Raw genomic sequence first — 14,303 nt, 5'->3', positions numbered from 1 at the left:
TCTGGACCATTGTTCAATATAGTCCTTTTGAGCTGCCAGGTCTTGCATCTATCACATCTGCCCCCTTAAGAGGTTACATAGGATCCCGGCCCACAAGAATATGTAAACCATTCATCTAATACAATGGACCCCAAAGATACTTACATGGATTTCAATAAGGTCTCCCAAGGATATTGCAGGAAATTGCCATGCTTGTCACATTCTCCTCAGCCTAGAAGACTAGGACAAACTAGAGTGTGCTTCTGGAAACAAGAGGAGGCATTTCCTTTCATCTCCAGCCTTTTTGGGGATAGCCATGGTTCTGGGGGGCCAGGTATGTGGCCAGCAGAGTGAGTCATGTATGAGGTTTCACAGGGTCTAGCTGATACATCCCTGTGTCAAGGGCAGATGGCAATAGTCTTCCTGGAACTCTGGGAAGTTTGACAGACCCTGAAAGGCCCCGATCTCATTAATTCTTGTTCCTTCTACCGCCCAGAAGTGTGTGCATGGATCTGAGTGGACCCTAGTGACTCATGTCCTTTGGAGTCTTGGCACAGCTCCCTCCCTTGGTGCTTTTTACCTCCTCAACCCAGGGCAGCATCGCACCTTGGCCCTGGAGGAGATGGAGAGTGACCCTGTCAGCCCACCGATTTGTTAAGCTGAGCCTGTCATCCCTCTATTAGTGCTTTCCAGCTACCGTACAGCAGAGTGGGAATCTGAAGGGGGTTTTTTCAGCCAAGCATGAATACAGGCAGGCGGGGGAAAGAAACATGCAAAGCCTGGTGAGCAGCTGGTTCTGATGAAATGGTAGGCAAGAGAGGGTCAGAAACAGGCCCGGGTGCTTTATTCTGTGCTGATGGAGTTAGTGAGAGCAACCACTGCATGCGATGGAGACCGTATCAGGGCTGCAGCGGAAGCGAATGGAGTGAGGGGAAGGAACTGGGCTAGCTGTGCAGGCAATAACAGATGCTAGGTGGAGTCAGTGAACAATGAAGAGCACTAGGATGTGACAATGGGAGGCAGGTCCTATGCTCTCCGTTCCCACCTTGCTCCGTTTCTTCCTGCATTGGCCCCAGCTTTGCCTCCATTTGGTCACCTCTGGAATTTCTAGTCCCCTCCACCTCACTCCCCATCCCACCACACAGCCTCACCCCTTACGGCGGCAAAAGGCAGCTCTCTCTGAACCAGCCTTGTGAGACAACACATAGATAGAGAGCCCTGCCTCCAGGGACTACGGAAGTGACCTGTGGCTGCAGGAGGCTCGGTGTTTCTGGATCCGTGAGAATTAAGTATTGTGTCCTCCAGCTTGGTCCTGATCTCACCCAACCTCCGCTCTTCTCTCCTGGATGGCCAAAGCAGGTCATTTCACTGTCTGTGCTTGTGGGGTAGGAGCACCAGGGCCATGTGGCATGCAGGCTTTAGTATAAAGCGCAAGGATCCTCCCAGTCAGGGTGGGAGAGGGGGAGACACTGTGGTGGCATGGGTTACGTGTGTGAAGTGTGCACTTGGGGCAACGTGCCAGGTGGCAGGGGGCAGGAATGGTGGAAGTGACACCACAGTATTGACCCCAGTCCATTTGGCTTTGAGCTCCTGGCCTTCAGTGTCCACATGTGAACATGGCTATGCGGATTTCATGCCCTACAACAGAATCCATGGGCAAAGAGAGCTGATGGGATAAGCTGACCAAGGAGCACAGAGCAGATGGAAGTAGTGACGTTAAAATGGTCTCCCCATGGCCAGCACCTCCACAGCCACCCCAAGGGCTTATTCAGATTGTGATCACACTGAGGCACCCCAGTCCTGCACCAGGAGGCCACTGTGCTAGATGCATGAAAAATTGGTCCCTGCTCTTCGCCCCTGTGCCCAGCAGTGTGTGAGCCTGACACAGTAAGCACCATGTGAATGGGCCTCTGCCTTAATTTGGCTTAAAGGGAAGGAGCAAGAGAGTCCTAAGCAAAGTTGAGAAGCATTTAAACAGCCCTTCCTTCCTCCCCGCCACACACAGCCTTCAATCCGTGCTCTTCTCCTGTAGGCTGTGTCCCTGGCGCAATCTTTACTCCAGTGCCAGTCACGTAGGGCGGGATGTGCGAACGTGTTCAGCGTTGGACTTTCTCTGCTCCCATGGGAGCAGGGTTAGGCCAGTACTGAGTGCCCTTGCTGGAGACATTTTCCAAATATCCTACCATGCTTTCCTGGGGTCGCCTTGCCGAGTGGATTTATCCAACGCCCACATGCCAGTACATGAAGTCACACGCTGTCCTCTTCAGTTTAGTGAATGAAACATCCAGTTTATTATTTAGTTTTCCGAGATCTCTTGGGTAAGACCATCGAAACTGGTAACAACACACCATACACAGCACGTAGACTACGTGGGATGCTATTTACAAAAGAGCCATGCCATCAAATTACCAGCTGTTCCTGGCAGCATGCGGCTATTGAACCTTCACAGAGACTTACTTGCTGCACAGTAACCTGAAAGAAATACTCGAACAAGAAAATCCTGCTTGGTAAAGTGTATGGTAAGAGCTAGGATAAGAGATGTAAGGGGCTGAAAAAGCACGTGGATTGCCATAGATGTCAGGAAATCACCCCTCAGAGCCAGCAAGGCACTGAAGTGGCATGGAGAAGCCGGGGTTAGGTGGCTGAGAGCTTCCCCCCATAAACAAATGGATGGATGTGAACCTTCCCCCTCACCCCTGTTTGGGTCTGGACTGGGATTGAGACACCCTCCAAGGGCTCTGGTCAGCTCGGCGGTGTGTGAGCCTGGGAACTGTGCACATTCAGGCTCCCTTGATATTTTCCCACTATCTCCTGCTTCTGCTGTGGCGGGATGCACAGGGAGGCCAGCCTGTGTGGTGGGACATTGCTCTCTGAGTCCTGATGGAAATGAGAGAGGAGCTGGAACAGGACTGGGGGAGCAGGTGTGCAGCGTGCGAGTGAGAAGGGAGTTAATTGGAGGCCGGAAAGGGGGTTAGGCTAAGCTTAGTGTTGACTCAGATTTAATTAAAGCTTGTTCATCGCTCTCTAACCATCTCCCGGCCATGGTACACCAGTGCCGCTGAAGAACTGTTAGGCCCTGGATCTCTGTGGTTAGAATATACAGGGGAGTCCGTGGACCTGGGAATGACCCCTTTAAAGCATGGCAGTGGAGCACCCTGCCTGCACAGGCCGGCACGACTCATGCGTACTGCCAGACGGACCAGAGGGTGCCCAGCGTGATGCTATAGGCCAACACAGCCACCAGGTACACCCGGAAAAGCAGCACGTCCAGCACATAGCCCACCTGGAGCCACTCGCGGGCGATGTCGCGGAACTCGTCGCGCTTCTCCAGGAACTGGCGGATGGCAGAGATCTCCTGCAGGATGCTGGCCACCACCGGGGAGCTGTCTCCTTGTGCCGGGGGTGCCGGCAATGGCCTTGCGCCCGCCACCCTGAGGTTCTCGCAGCCGTAGTGGTTCAGCTTGGCTGCAGGAACAAGATAGACAGGGGCAACCTCTCAGAGGTCCCGGCCCTGCACTGCTGAGCTGGGCTGTGCTGGGCATTATACCACCCCAGAGGTGGGGTTCTGAGCCCCCCTCCCCAGTGTCTGGCCCAGAGCAAATAGCCTCTGGGGGTGGGCAGGGGGGTTAAATCCTTTTCTCTAAGTGCTAGGCCAAGGGACTTGAGCTCCAAAGAGGGGTCGTGCTCTGGCAACCTTGCCCTGGGGCCAGCAGGGAGTGAAGATGCCAAGGGTGCCTTTCTAAGCCTGTGCAATAGGGCTGTGTGGCCCAAAGGAGATCCTGCTCCATTGCTCCTTCATGTGCCACATGGACTTCCTGGGCAGAGCTGTTCCCTGGGGTCCCGCTGAGAGCAGTGGGGTGCCCCTCTCCTGTTTTGGGGCTAAAGCCCCGAGAGGATTTGGGCTCAACACTGACCCCATCATGCAGGCTCCGATGTTTTGCTGCGCTGCACCATGGTCTAGCTCCACCAGGTGAGCCCTGAGTTCTTTCTAATCCTGTGCAGCTTGTTCCCCCCCCCCTTGGTGGTGATGGTAACGTGCAGCCAGGGTGCCAGCTACCTGTGGCCCTTGCCCCCTTTCCCAGTGCCACAGCTCGTACCTGTGCTGTCATTGTTCTCCGGGTGCCGGCTGATGTCTGAACTCTGTGTCCTGCTGGGGTAGAATTTCTTCCTGTCACGGATGCAGAGCAGGATGGTGGCTCGTTCCAGCACCAGGTGCTTGACCCAGTCGGGGACGTGAGGCTGCAGGTCCTGCTTGTGGACCAGGCGCACGATGAGGATGGTCTCGGTCAGGCTGATGACCAGCAAGGCCATGCACACGACAAAATAGACGCCTGCCAGGGGAAGGCAGCAATGGTCCGTGGTCAGCAGGGTCAGTCTCTCGGCGAGAGCCAGGCACAGCACAGGCCGGGCCTGAGTGAGCTCTCTGTACCCACCTCTTTCAATGACGTTAGGTCTTCCTCACATGTAGTACCCACTCCTGCTCCAGCCCTACCAGGACCCCTGGCAGCTCAGCGTATCACTTCCACCCTGGCCCAACCAGCATCCTGGCTATTCCTCTCCTAGTCGCCCCACACCCGGCTCTGACAATGCCCCTTGGTCCTGATACACCACTCTTGTTGTTCCAGTCCTCGAGTGCATCTGGAGCTGTGCAGATATCCTGTAAGTCTGACCCTCAGCAGATCCTGCTACTTCAGCCATGGTCTCCTCAGCCCCACACAGCTCTGCCAGTACACCTCAACCCTGACCCACAGCCCCCATCTCTTGCTATCCTAGTTCTGGTCTTCTCCCTCCCACAGCTGTGCTAATGGTCCTCATGCCCAAACCACAGCATCCACCCCCCACACTGTCCAGTGCACTGTCCTACCAGCTCCTCCGGCCATACAGTTCATCTGCCCCACACTATCACCACCCATCCCCTCCTTGGCTCTGGACTCCGCGAGGGAGACCAATGCTAGATTTCAACCGGGGATGTGTGCGCACCTAGGTAACCACGGTGACGGGCACTATCGTACCTATCAGTGGGGTCCCAATGGCAGTGGCCGGCAGCGTGTCCGACACGATGATCAGGAAGACGGAGTAGCCCAGCAGGAGGGTGATCTTGAAGGAGACCCTCTCCCCGCTGTCGGGAGGCAGGTAGAACCCCACGATGTCCATGACCATCAGGAAGATGCTGGGGAGCAGTAGGCTGACGGCGTAGAAGAGGGGGCGTCTCCGGATGACCACCTGCCAGCACAAGAGGGGGTGGGGGAGTGTGGAGAGATCTCTGTCAGGAGGAGCCCACCTGGGAATAAAGGCCCATTGCTGCCTGGCTCCCCTTCACCGCCACTGGGGCCTGTTATTGCCAGGCAACCCTGTCAGAAGTGAAAGGCCAAGAGCTTTGCTGGCACCAGGGGCCTGGCTGACTGGCTGCTGTGCTCCTCAGGCTCCTCGTGTGGGGAGCATTGCCCGCTTCTCACCCCGAACGCGGGACCCTTGGTCTGGCTTCGAACTGGCGGCAGCAGCTTGGCAGGGCAGCTGCGGAGCTGAGACCTGCTATGGCCTGGCCGCCCCCATTCTAAACGAAGGGCCCAGGCCCATGAGCAGAGCACAGGCTGAGAGCAAGGACATCCAGCTTAGCTGGCTGCATTTCCAGTTGCAAAGCTGCTCATCTGCGTAGCTCCTCCATGCACACACCCCGCCCCACCGCACCCTCTGGGCTCCAGCTGCCCAGTAAACAGCCCATTAAGCCACACACCTGCAGTGGCTTGGATCCTCGGACCATCAACGCTGGAGAGTTTTCATGCTCTGCGGCTGCATTATGGCCTGGAAGCAGAAGGAACCGCCCTGCCCTGGAAGGGGGGCCCCAGCTATGGAACCAAGTCATGCTAAGGGGAAACGGCTGCTCATATGGGTGATACAAACGGCATCTGGGCTTACTCTGTGCGTGTTTCTTGGATGTTAGACTAACTCTGGCTCAAACCAGGGTTCTGGGGGGAGCTCTGCAGTCTGTAGGCAGCAGCTGGACCCAAAGGGGGAGCCGGCTGTCAGGTAGGAGCCATGCTGAGAGACTTTGTTTGCCTCCCGTTGGCAAGCTGCACTGGAGTGGACCTAGGCTGGGAGCCCTGTCCCCTTACATGAGTGATGTGCTGCAGCTTGTGTTGCAACAGTCCTTGCTATCAGCACATGCTGTGGGGTTCGCTTAGCAACCCCTCTGCACACTTTAGAGCCAGGAGATCAATTGCACAAGTAGAGAAAATGGCAGCATTTGCCTTCTGCATCTTGGTGCTTCTCCCCTCTGTTCTCCCCTCCCCCCATGCCTGACCAGGAGAGGGGCCTTACATAGAACTTCATCTCGGCGTAGCTGTCGCTGCCCTCCACGCTGAACTCCCGGAACTGGCTGAGGACGTAGAGGAGCTCCCACTCCCCCTGGTTCATGAAGACGCTCTTGTCAAACTTCACCAGCTCCGGCTGCCGCCACAGTGAGAGGTTGATGTCGCGGACTGTGGGGCGGAAGAAAGGTGGGCATCAGGGCTGGGGGCCTGAGGGGAAGGGGCATCGTCCCCCAAAACTGCTGACGCGCTCCATGCCCACAGCCACCTATGAGGTCTGGTAGCTTCACACTCCTCCCTTCCAGGCCACATTCCTCTTCCCTCCTTGTTCTCAAGGACGGATTGGCCTGCATGCGTTCCCTCTTTACTAGGGCCATCTAGGGGGGTGAGGCATAGCCTGCACTGAGCCAGCGTGCTCCCAGAGACTGATCGCTCCATGCCACCCTCCGCCCCGCTAGCTCTTACCCCGCTCTGTCCCTCCTTGGGTGCAACAGCAATACAAACTAACCCCAGGCTGCCTGTGCCAATGAGCCCCAGCACTGACCCAGGGAGCCCCACCAGCTCACTCCTTGCTCTCCCTGCTGGTAAGAGGGCCATTTTGTGCCTTTTGCAATGTCCACTGGGAACAAAACTGAGACCCGCCAAGTGGCTGCAAGCTATGGAGTCCCAGACCAGGTCATATTGACTCCCCACACAGCTGGAGGCTTTCTTAGCTGGCCTGATCCCTCCCTCCCTTCCCAGGCCGCTGGAGGGCAGGGTGCAGCGGGGGAAGGCAGTGCTCTCTGTCACGTACTGTTGTGCAGCCAGCTGGTGAAGGTGAGCGAGCAGTTTTGCACGTCGAAGGGGAAGTTGTAGATGTCCAGGCTGCAGGCAGTCACCACCTGGATCGGCTTGAGGTTCTGGACCTCCCCGTGGTAACGGACGTAGACGTACGGGATGTCCGGGGACTTGCCCACGTCCACGCTGAAGGGCACAAAGAATGGGAATGTCCCCGTCAAAAAAAAAAAAAAAAAAAAGGCGGACCCCTCTGGCTCGTTTCTACCGTGGTGAAATGCCAGCGAGCTGCGGTGGCTGGGAGCGCCCTGAGCCCGGCTAGCCAGGACAGCTGGGAGTGTCTCTATTAGGAATGGTAGCAGCCCATCCTATCCTTTCCCCAAAGAAACCTACAGGTTTATTGACTCTCCTGCTCTGTGGACCCATCTCTTCTTTCCCACCTTAACCCCTCCCGCAACCGGTCATCCCCCATCTTCCGTTACCAGCATCACCCCCACTCAGCCAAGCTACAGCTCCAGTGCCTCTCTCAATGGGTGACTTGTCTATTTCGACTGTTAGCTCTGCAGGGCAGGGCTTTCTGTTACTACCTGTACGTACAGCACCCAGCACTGCGGGGCCTCGATCTCAGCTGGGGCTCTAGGCACTGCTGTAATACAAATAATACTTCTAGGAAACACACTAAACTGTGGTAGATTCCTTAACGTTCAAAGGACAGACCCGTACAACAGTTACCTTTGGTGACAAGGCTCTCTGATGCGTATGGGGTTACTGGGTTTGTGTCTGTCACATGGTTATAAAAGGAAGGAAGGAAGTGGTGCCAAGGAGAATACCCTAGAGGAAAGCTGTGTCCTGTGTCCTCCCAGCTGGCTGGGGGTGGAAAGGCCTTGGAGGGGCTGGTGAGCTGATAGTTGGGGGTTGATTTGTTCTGGTTTTGAGTCATGTGTTTGGAAACAAAGTGAGCCTAGAAGGAAAGGGGGGAAATGACTTTAACTGGGGCTCTTTTTTTTTTTTTTTTTTTTTTTTAACTTCCCTGGCTGGTGAGTTTGCACGCAGGCCTACACCTTTGCATCTCGTTAGGACTCTCTGTATGGACACACTCCCTCTGATTAGTACCGGGAACACCTCACTGCACATAGCAAAGCTGTAAAGTTTTTAAAGGGTGGCAAGTGCCTGAGATCATGGAAGCTCCTGAAATCCTAGCAGAATAGAGATGGTTAAGAACAATAGATTTCTTTCCCGAGGAAGGGTTGGCAGTTCTGCAGCTGCCCCTGCATTGTGTTTCCTGTACAAAACCTTCCTCTGAATATCTGAATTCCACCCCAAATGCAGCAAGGGTAATTATGAACGTTTATAGTCAGCCAGCATTGGAAATGTCCCAACTCCTGAGCTATTCCCATCTGCAGTGTACGGTACGCGGGGATATTGCCAGCTCTGTGCAAACCAGCAGCAGTGCTGGGAATACAAAGTGGGATGTGAACTTGCGGGGGAGGAGGGAGAGAGTTAAATCTCCAGGCCCCATGGGCTGTTGTCCGAGAACTTTGCTGCACTTACAACTCATTGATGAGGATGTCTGGTACCCAGATGCTGTCGGTGGGGAGGGACATCTGCGTGATGTTATCAAAGTCCTCTGGATTCCACCTGAGAAACTCGTCGATCCAGTGCTGCAGAAGTGAGATAAGAGGGGACTTAGGCAGCAGGATCAATTCCAGGCCGGTTCCCCACCTCTGGCAGGAGTATTAGATACAAAGCAAAGCCTGTCTTCCCAATTACTGTACTTGCCCAACTGTACAAAGCTTAAAGCATTCACCCATTCCCCTCTAATCCTATAGCTCTGTGCCCCACATACTACTTGTTATCCTCTGATGGTTTTGACCTCGCTGCACTAAGCTAGGACATTATCATCCATGTGCCCACACTCTGAACCACCGGTCTCTCTGCTTTCCAGAGGGTGCTGGGTTTTACGTGTTGGCTACACACTGCATATGGGGTTGTCGTCTTGGTGCTGGAGCAAGTCTGTGCACAGTTTTAATCTTCTGGAGACATATCCGTGTCCCAGCTATTCATTTGGCTGCATTGCTCATTTTGGGATGAATTAGGTTAGCTGATAACTAGCAGGAGCTCATAGAGCTCTCTCATCCAGGCAAATGCATAGCCAAAAGGACGGTGTGCTCGGGGAGCTCTGGGTGAAAAGAAAGTGAGACCTCTCATGTGGATGCCAAGGGAGATGCCCCACGGATTTCAATGTCCCACTGCTCTCCTCCTATCCTGGAGCCGTGGGAGTTGGAGTAAACTCCCTCCGCCCCATGCGGAAAATGGAAGTTGGTATACAAGTCGGTAGCTGGCCAGATTGTCCTTGTCAAGTGACGGCTGCTTGAGCAGCAGACGTGCCTGAGTTTCCTTCGGCGAAGCAGGCAACGTGCCTCCCTTCACAGAGGCATTGACAATCTCCAATAAAAAGTCCCCACAGGCCAGCACCAGGCCAGTGTCTGAGAAATCGCCATGTTACTGTGGGTGCTGGCGCTGCAGAGATAAAAGCTACTAATGGTGGAAAGGACCTGGGAAAGTCCCACCAAAGGAGAATGGAAGAGAAAACCATTGATTCAGAGCTTCGTAAAGCCGGGAGGATTCCAGCCACTCACCTGCCTGTACCAGATGTAGGTTGTCAGCACCTGATTTTTTTCATCCTGTTGGAAATAAAAAGCAAAGGTGAAATGGCAAAGGGCATTTTACAGCTCAGGGGTTACTGATATTGACATTAGCCGTTGTTAATGCAGAGGGCCCAAAGTTATCAGGAAGGGGTTGGATACAAATGATCACCAGGTTCCAGATGTCAGTGGGGATCAATTAGCAAGAACACAAGAGGAGAAGGTGAGGAAATGGCAAAATAACAAGCAAAGGATCCTTTGATTGCAGATCCTTTGGGACACTGATGGACCTTCTTAAGTTCTTCAGCTTTCCCCACCAGAAGGCCTGACTGTCCTCTAACTGCTCTGTTGGCAGAGGGGCCTTCAGATACAGTCACTGATCCAGCACATTTTAAAGCAAACTTCTTTCAGTTAGGAGTAAGGGGTGGGTGTGTGGATGGCTTCTTGTAGCAACTCAGCCTAGTCTGTGGTCAAGCCTTTCTGGGACGGTGCATTGAAGATTATTAAATTATACCCGGGGCCTGGTTTCCAAATCATCTCAGCATGTTGGGTGCTGAGCACTTTGGAAATCTCACCCTTAATTAGGTGCCTAAATGGTTTCTGAGCAATTGAAGACATGGCTCCAAGTGATTTGCCCTAGTTTACCTAAACAGGATGTCTCTCCTCACCTCATCCTGGATGTGGAAAAACTTAGTGACATATGAACCCTCCCTAGGCTCAGAGGTACCTACCCCCACTCCTCAGTCCCAGAGATGTTAGGCCTGCTGGACTCCGTGGCAAAGCAGAGGACTTACCACACTGAGAATGGCATATACCATGACATCAATGGCTACATTGGTTGTCCTTCTCCAGTCCTGAACTGGCCGGACACCCTTTCTGTAATGAGTCAGCAGGTAGTCAGAGAGCTGGAGCAGGGCTGGCTTGGCAGAGTTCAAAGTCCTGTTGTTGCCTTTCCGAGCAGCTAAGGGGGGAAAAAATATCACATTTCCCTGGACTCATTTCTGGGCATGAACCCGCTCAGTGCATCACCTTCCCCATTCCCTCTCTCTCTATGCTGCTGCACAATCTACGCAAAGCGACTTGGCTCATGGAAAGCAGTCTCCCAGCAAATCATGGCTCAGTCTGGCTGAAGCAGCTTCCAGCCAAGACCAGCTCGGTGCAGCCTGGTCATCTCAGGTTGGGAGTGACTCCCACCCAGGACTGGCTCGGTGTGGCTCCTGTCGACTAGAGAACAGAGAAGCACTTTATTGGCTCACCATGTGGAACTGCCTCCTCCGGGATACATGGCCTGGGCTCGAGACCCTGCAATGCAGTCTGGCTGTGGGATGTGGAGCTCCACTAATCTGAACTAGTGCAGCCTACAGCCTGACCCCCAGCTCCTCAAGGTACTGCAGGCACATCTCTCTGCCTCTTAGATAACTTTTGGGCATCCTTGGCAGTGCCCCCCACATACTCAAAGGAGTTTGAGCTTTCTTCCATTCAAAAAGAGCACAGGGTGCATATTGCTGGTGTAACAGGGTGGCCTGCCTCATGGGCTGCAGAGCCTGGAGCTAAGCCAACCCTGATTATAGGATCAGCCCCACCTGAGAGGAATCGGGTGATTCCAGTACAAAAGGAGCAGGAAGTTGCAGTGAAGGGGAAGCTATGTCTGCAGATGCTGCAGGGTGTAAGAAAGCTCCTGCCGGGCTCTGTGTCAGCAGGAGAAAAGCTCAGAAGCAGGGCAGAGTGAGTGCTCTCCAGGCAGGTAGGCCTGGGAGAGACCCTGTCCAAGCAGGGAAACGACTGCAATAGCCCAACTGGAAAGGACTGTGGAGAAGAACAAACTCCAGGCAGGAGGTGCTGGGGAGCAGAAAGACAGGCCCTTAGGGTGGTGGGGATGTACCCAGCAGAAACTGGGATGAAGACTGAGTTTGTGTTCTGTTTTTTGAAAGGCTCTGTGGGGTTTTGGATCAGGAGAGAGACACTGAAGTGGGGTTGGGGCCTGGAGGTCCATCGTGTACCAGAAGACTAAATAAATAGGCCCCCTTGTGGCGATTGTTTGAACTGCCTGTGGACTGTGAATTTCTCCAGGGCTCTGAAGAGGGGAAAACAGAGGCCGGGTGTCTTAGAGCAGTGGTTCCCAAACTGGGGTTCGTGAACCCCTGGGGTTTTCGCAAAATGTTACAGGGGGTTCTCGGGGAAAAAATCCCTAATGGTGGACATAGCTGTCCCTAGGGACCCCGGGCAGCACGGGGCCAGCAGCCTGGAGCCCCTGGACTTCCAAGAGCTAAGCAGATGAAAGCAAGCATATCTATCACACTGAGGAGATTTAAACTTCAAGACTCCTTATAAGAAATGGAAAGGGAGGTGAATATTTTTTGCTGTTTTTAAAATTAAATAGGCAGCTAGTATTGTTTTTAAAATTATTATGAAGAACAAGTTTAAGCTCTGTCTTAACGTGCATTGTTTGCCTGGTCTGCTCAAGACCTGAATGCTTGTGTAGGAGGAACTCTTTAAGTTGGCTTCTTAAATACCTTCATGCTGTTTCACATCTGATATTCCTTGATGAAGCATAGGAGCCTTGTCTTATAACAGACTTATTCAAAGTGATACAAGCTACGAAAGTAAGATCTTGGAAGAGTGTTGCTGTTTTCATAATGTAATAAAAATACTGTAATGATAAATAATAATTAATAATCATGTCATAAAAACAAATTTTATATTTCCAAGATCAATGCTTTTATAATTTATACTCAGGTAAAGGAGAAAATCCCTGGAAATATTCATTTTTAAGAGAGGGTCCGCGAGACTTGACGTGCTAGTGAAAGGGGTTCACAGGCTGTTAAAGTTTGGGAACCACTGTCTTAGAGGGACCTCTGGTCACAAGGGGGCACTCGGGAGGTAGCTGCCTGTGTTACCAGGATTTACAGCAAGACTGACCATATGGTTAATGTACATCTTCCTTCCATAAAGCCAGGCTGCTAGCTCAGTGCATCGATAGCTCCAAGCCCTTCTCCCTGGGCTCTCTGTGGGAGCTGGATGCAAGGTGACATGTGGAGCTTTGGCTTCCAGATCTGTTGTCTCCAGGTTCAGCATGGACCAGGATCAATGGGCAGAGGTGAGACTATTCCCACCCGGGGAATATTTAAAATTTCCCTCAGTATTTTTTTTAAATAAAATTATCCCAGGGAAGTGGAGGGGCAGGAGTAGGGGGAAGAGGCTGAAGCTAAAGAGAAACCAAGATGTTTAATTCATTTACCTCTTTAATTGATTAAAAAAGAGTATTTATGTGACTGAAGGCCTGATCCAAAGCCCATTGAAGTCAATGGTAGTCTTAGCATGGACTTCAATTGACTTTGGATCAGGTTCTGAGAGTTTCATACATTGTGAAAGCTTCCAAGTAGTCTTGGCCAAAGTTTTTGCAGCCAGACTTTTTCTTGGAAAGCAACAACAGAGCAGCTGGTTTGCCTGGATATTGGTCAAATATCCATTGCTTGGCCAGTTTCTCCCTCCTTGGCTGCCTCCATAATCAGCTGTGAAGTGGGGGCGGTTTAAGGTCTTGCTCTGGCACCACGCAAGTCAATGGGAGCCTTGCATTTGACTCCAATGGTGCCTCATCAAACCCTAGGAGCCTAGATTTTCTGCCAGCCATCTCCACACAGCATCCTGGCTTTCATTACTGTTCAGCAAACATGCTAGATGGGCTCCTCCTCTCCTTCTGTGTTGAACTGACAAAAGGAAAGGGGCTATGGATTGTAGCTCTTTCTGCCTAATAAGTGTTAGCAGAGCTGGTGTGATTAAAAAATGAATGAGGGGCCCATCACAAGTTGTGATAACTGTGATCCCATGCCTTAAGCAGGGTAGTAATGAAACACTGCTCCCTGGATGGAGTCTTCACACCAATCAGTTGCAATATTACCATCAAACCCCCAGAAAGAGTCTGGCAATGGGGCGGGGGGCAGGGATTGAGAGAGAGAGAGAGAGAGTGAATTTCCAGGCACTGGCCCGCAACCAAAGGCTGTGTTTAAAGAAGCGTGGCTTGGTTGGTTTGTTCCTGCCGAGGGAAAGCTTTTTCAAATATTGCAGCAGAAAGTTGAAGAGCAAGGACAGTGTTGTGGTTAAAGCGCTGGTCTGGGACTTCCAGAAATCTGGCTTCAAGTTCTCCCACTGCCACAGAATCCCTGTGTGACCCAGGCAAATCACTTAATTTGTGTCTGTTTTCTATCTGTAAAATGGGGACAATAACCCTTCCTTCCTTTCTCCCACCCCAAATGTAGCAAAGGTAACTGATGAGGGAAAGGGTGTGTGAGCAAAGGTTGTTCTGCCACTGCCTGTGTTGTACCTGTCCTGGAGATAGGGGATCAAGTTCCCACTTACCCATGCTGTCAGTTTGGAACCTTTCAACAGAGTTGTACTCACTTTGTTAATACTTAGACTTGTTAGTATCTTGAAAGTCAGGCCTCTAAACAGTCCTGCAAGCTCGCTGCATCAATGCTATGAGCATTGATTGCATAACAGATTGCCCCCAACGCAGTGCTCCTGTTTGCAAGGCAACTTGTGAAGTGAAAGTCAAGTCAAAGCCACAGAACCCTGTTTGCAGCTCAGCCCACAAACATGA

General features: G+C 52.5%; 1 protein-coding gene across 1 annotated transcript; it reads right to left on the bottom strand.

Annotated features, from left to right (window-relative positions):
- Window positions 1-3,157: 3,157 nt before the first annotated feature.
- Window positions 3,158-14,066, bottom strand: HTR3A (5-hydroxytryptamine receptor 3A). The gene is made up of 9 exons (XM_065417064.1): window positions 14,063-14,066; window positions 10,501-10,667; window positions 9,701-9,745; window positions 8,613-8,722; window positions 7,081-7,250; window positions 6,298-6,458; window positions 4,992-5,202; window positions 4,077-4,310; window positions 3,158-3,444 (listed from the first exon to the last, which is right to left on the bottom strand). Exons 1-9 carry the CDS (start codon window positions 14,064-14,066, stop codon window positions 3,158-3,160), a joined length of 1,389 nt encoding a protein of 462 aa, XP_065273136.1.
- Between the last annotated feature and the right edge of the window lie 237 nt (window positions 14,067-14,303).

The sequence above is a fragment of the Emys orbicularis genome, chromosome 15 (assembly GCF_028017835.1).
Source record: "Emys orbicularis isolate rEmyOrb1 chromosome 15, rEmyOrb1.hap1, whole genome shotgun sequence".
In the NCBI taxonomy this organism is placed as follows: domain Eukaryota; kingdom Metazoa; phylum Chordata; order Testudines; family Emydidae; genus Emys; species Emys orbicularis.
This window is presented reverse-complemented; position numbering and strand designations above follow the sequence as displayed.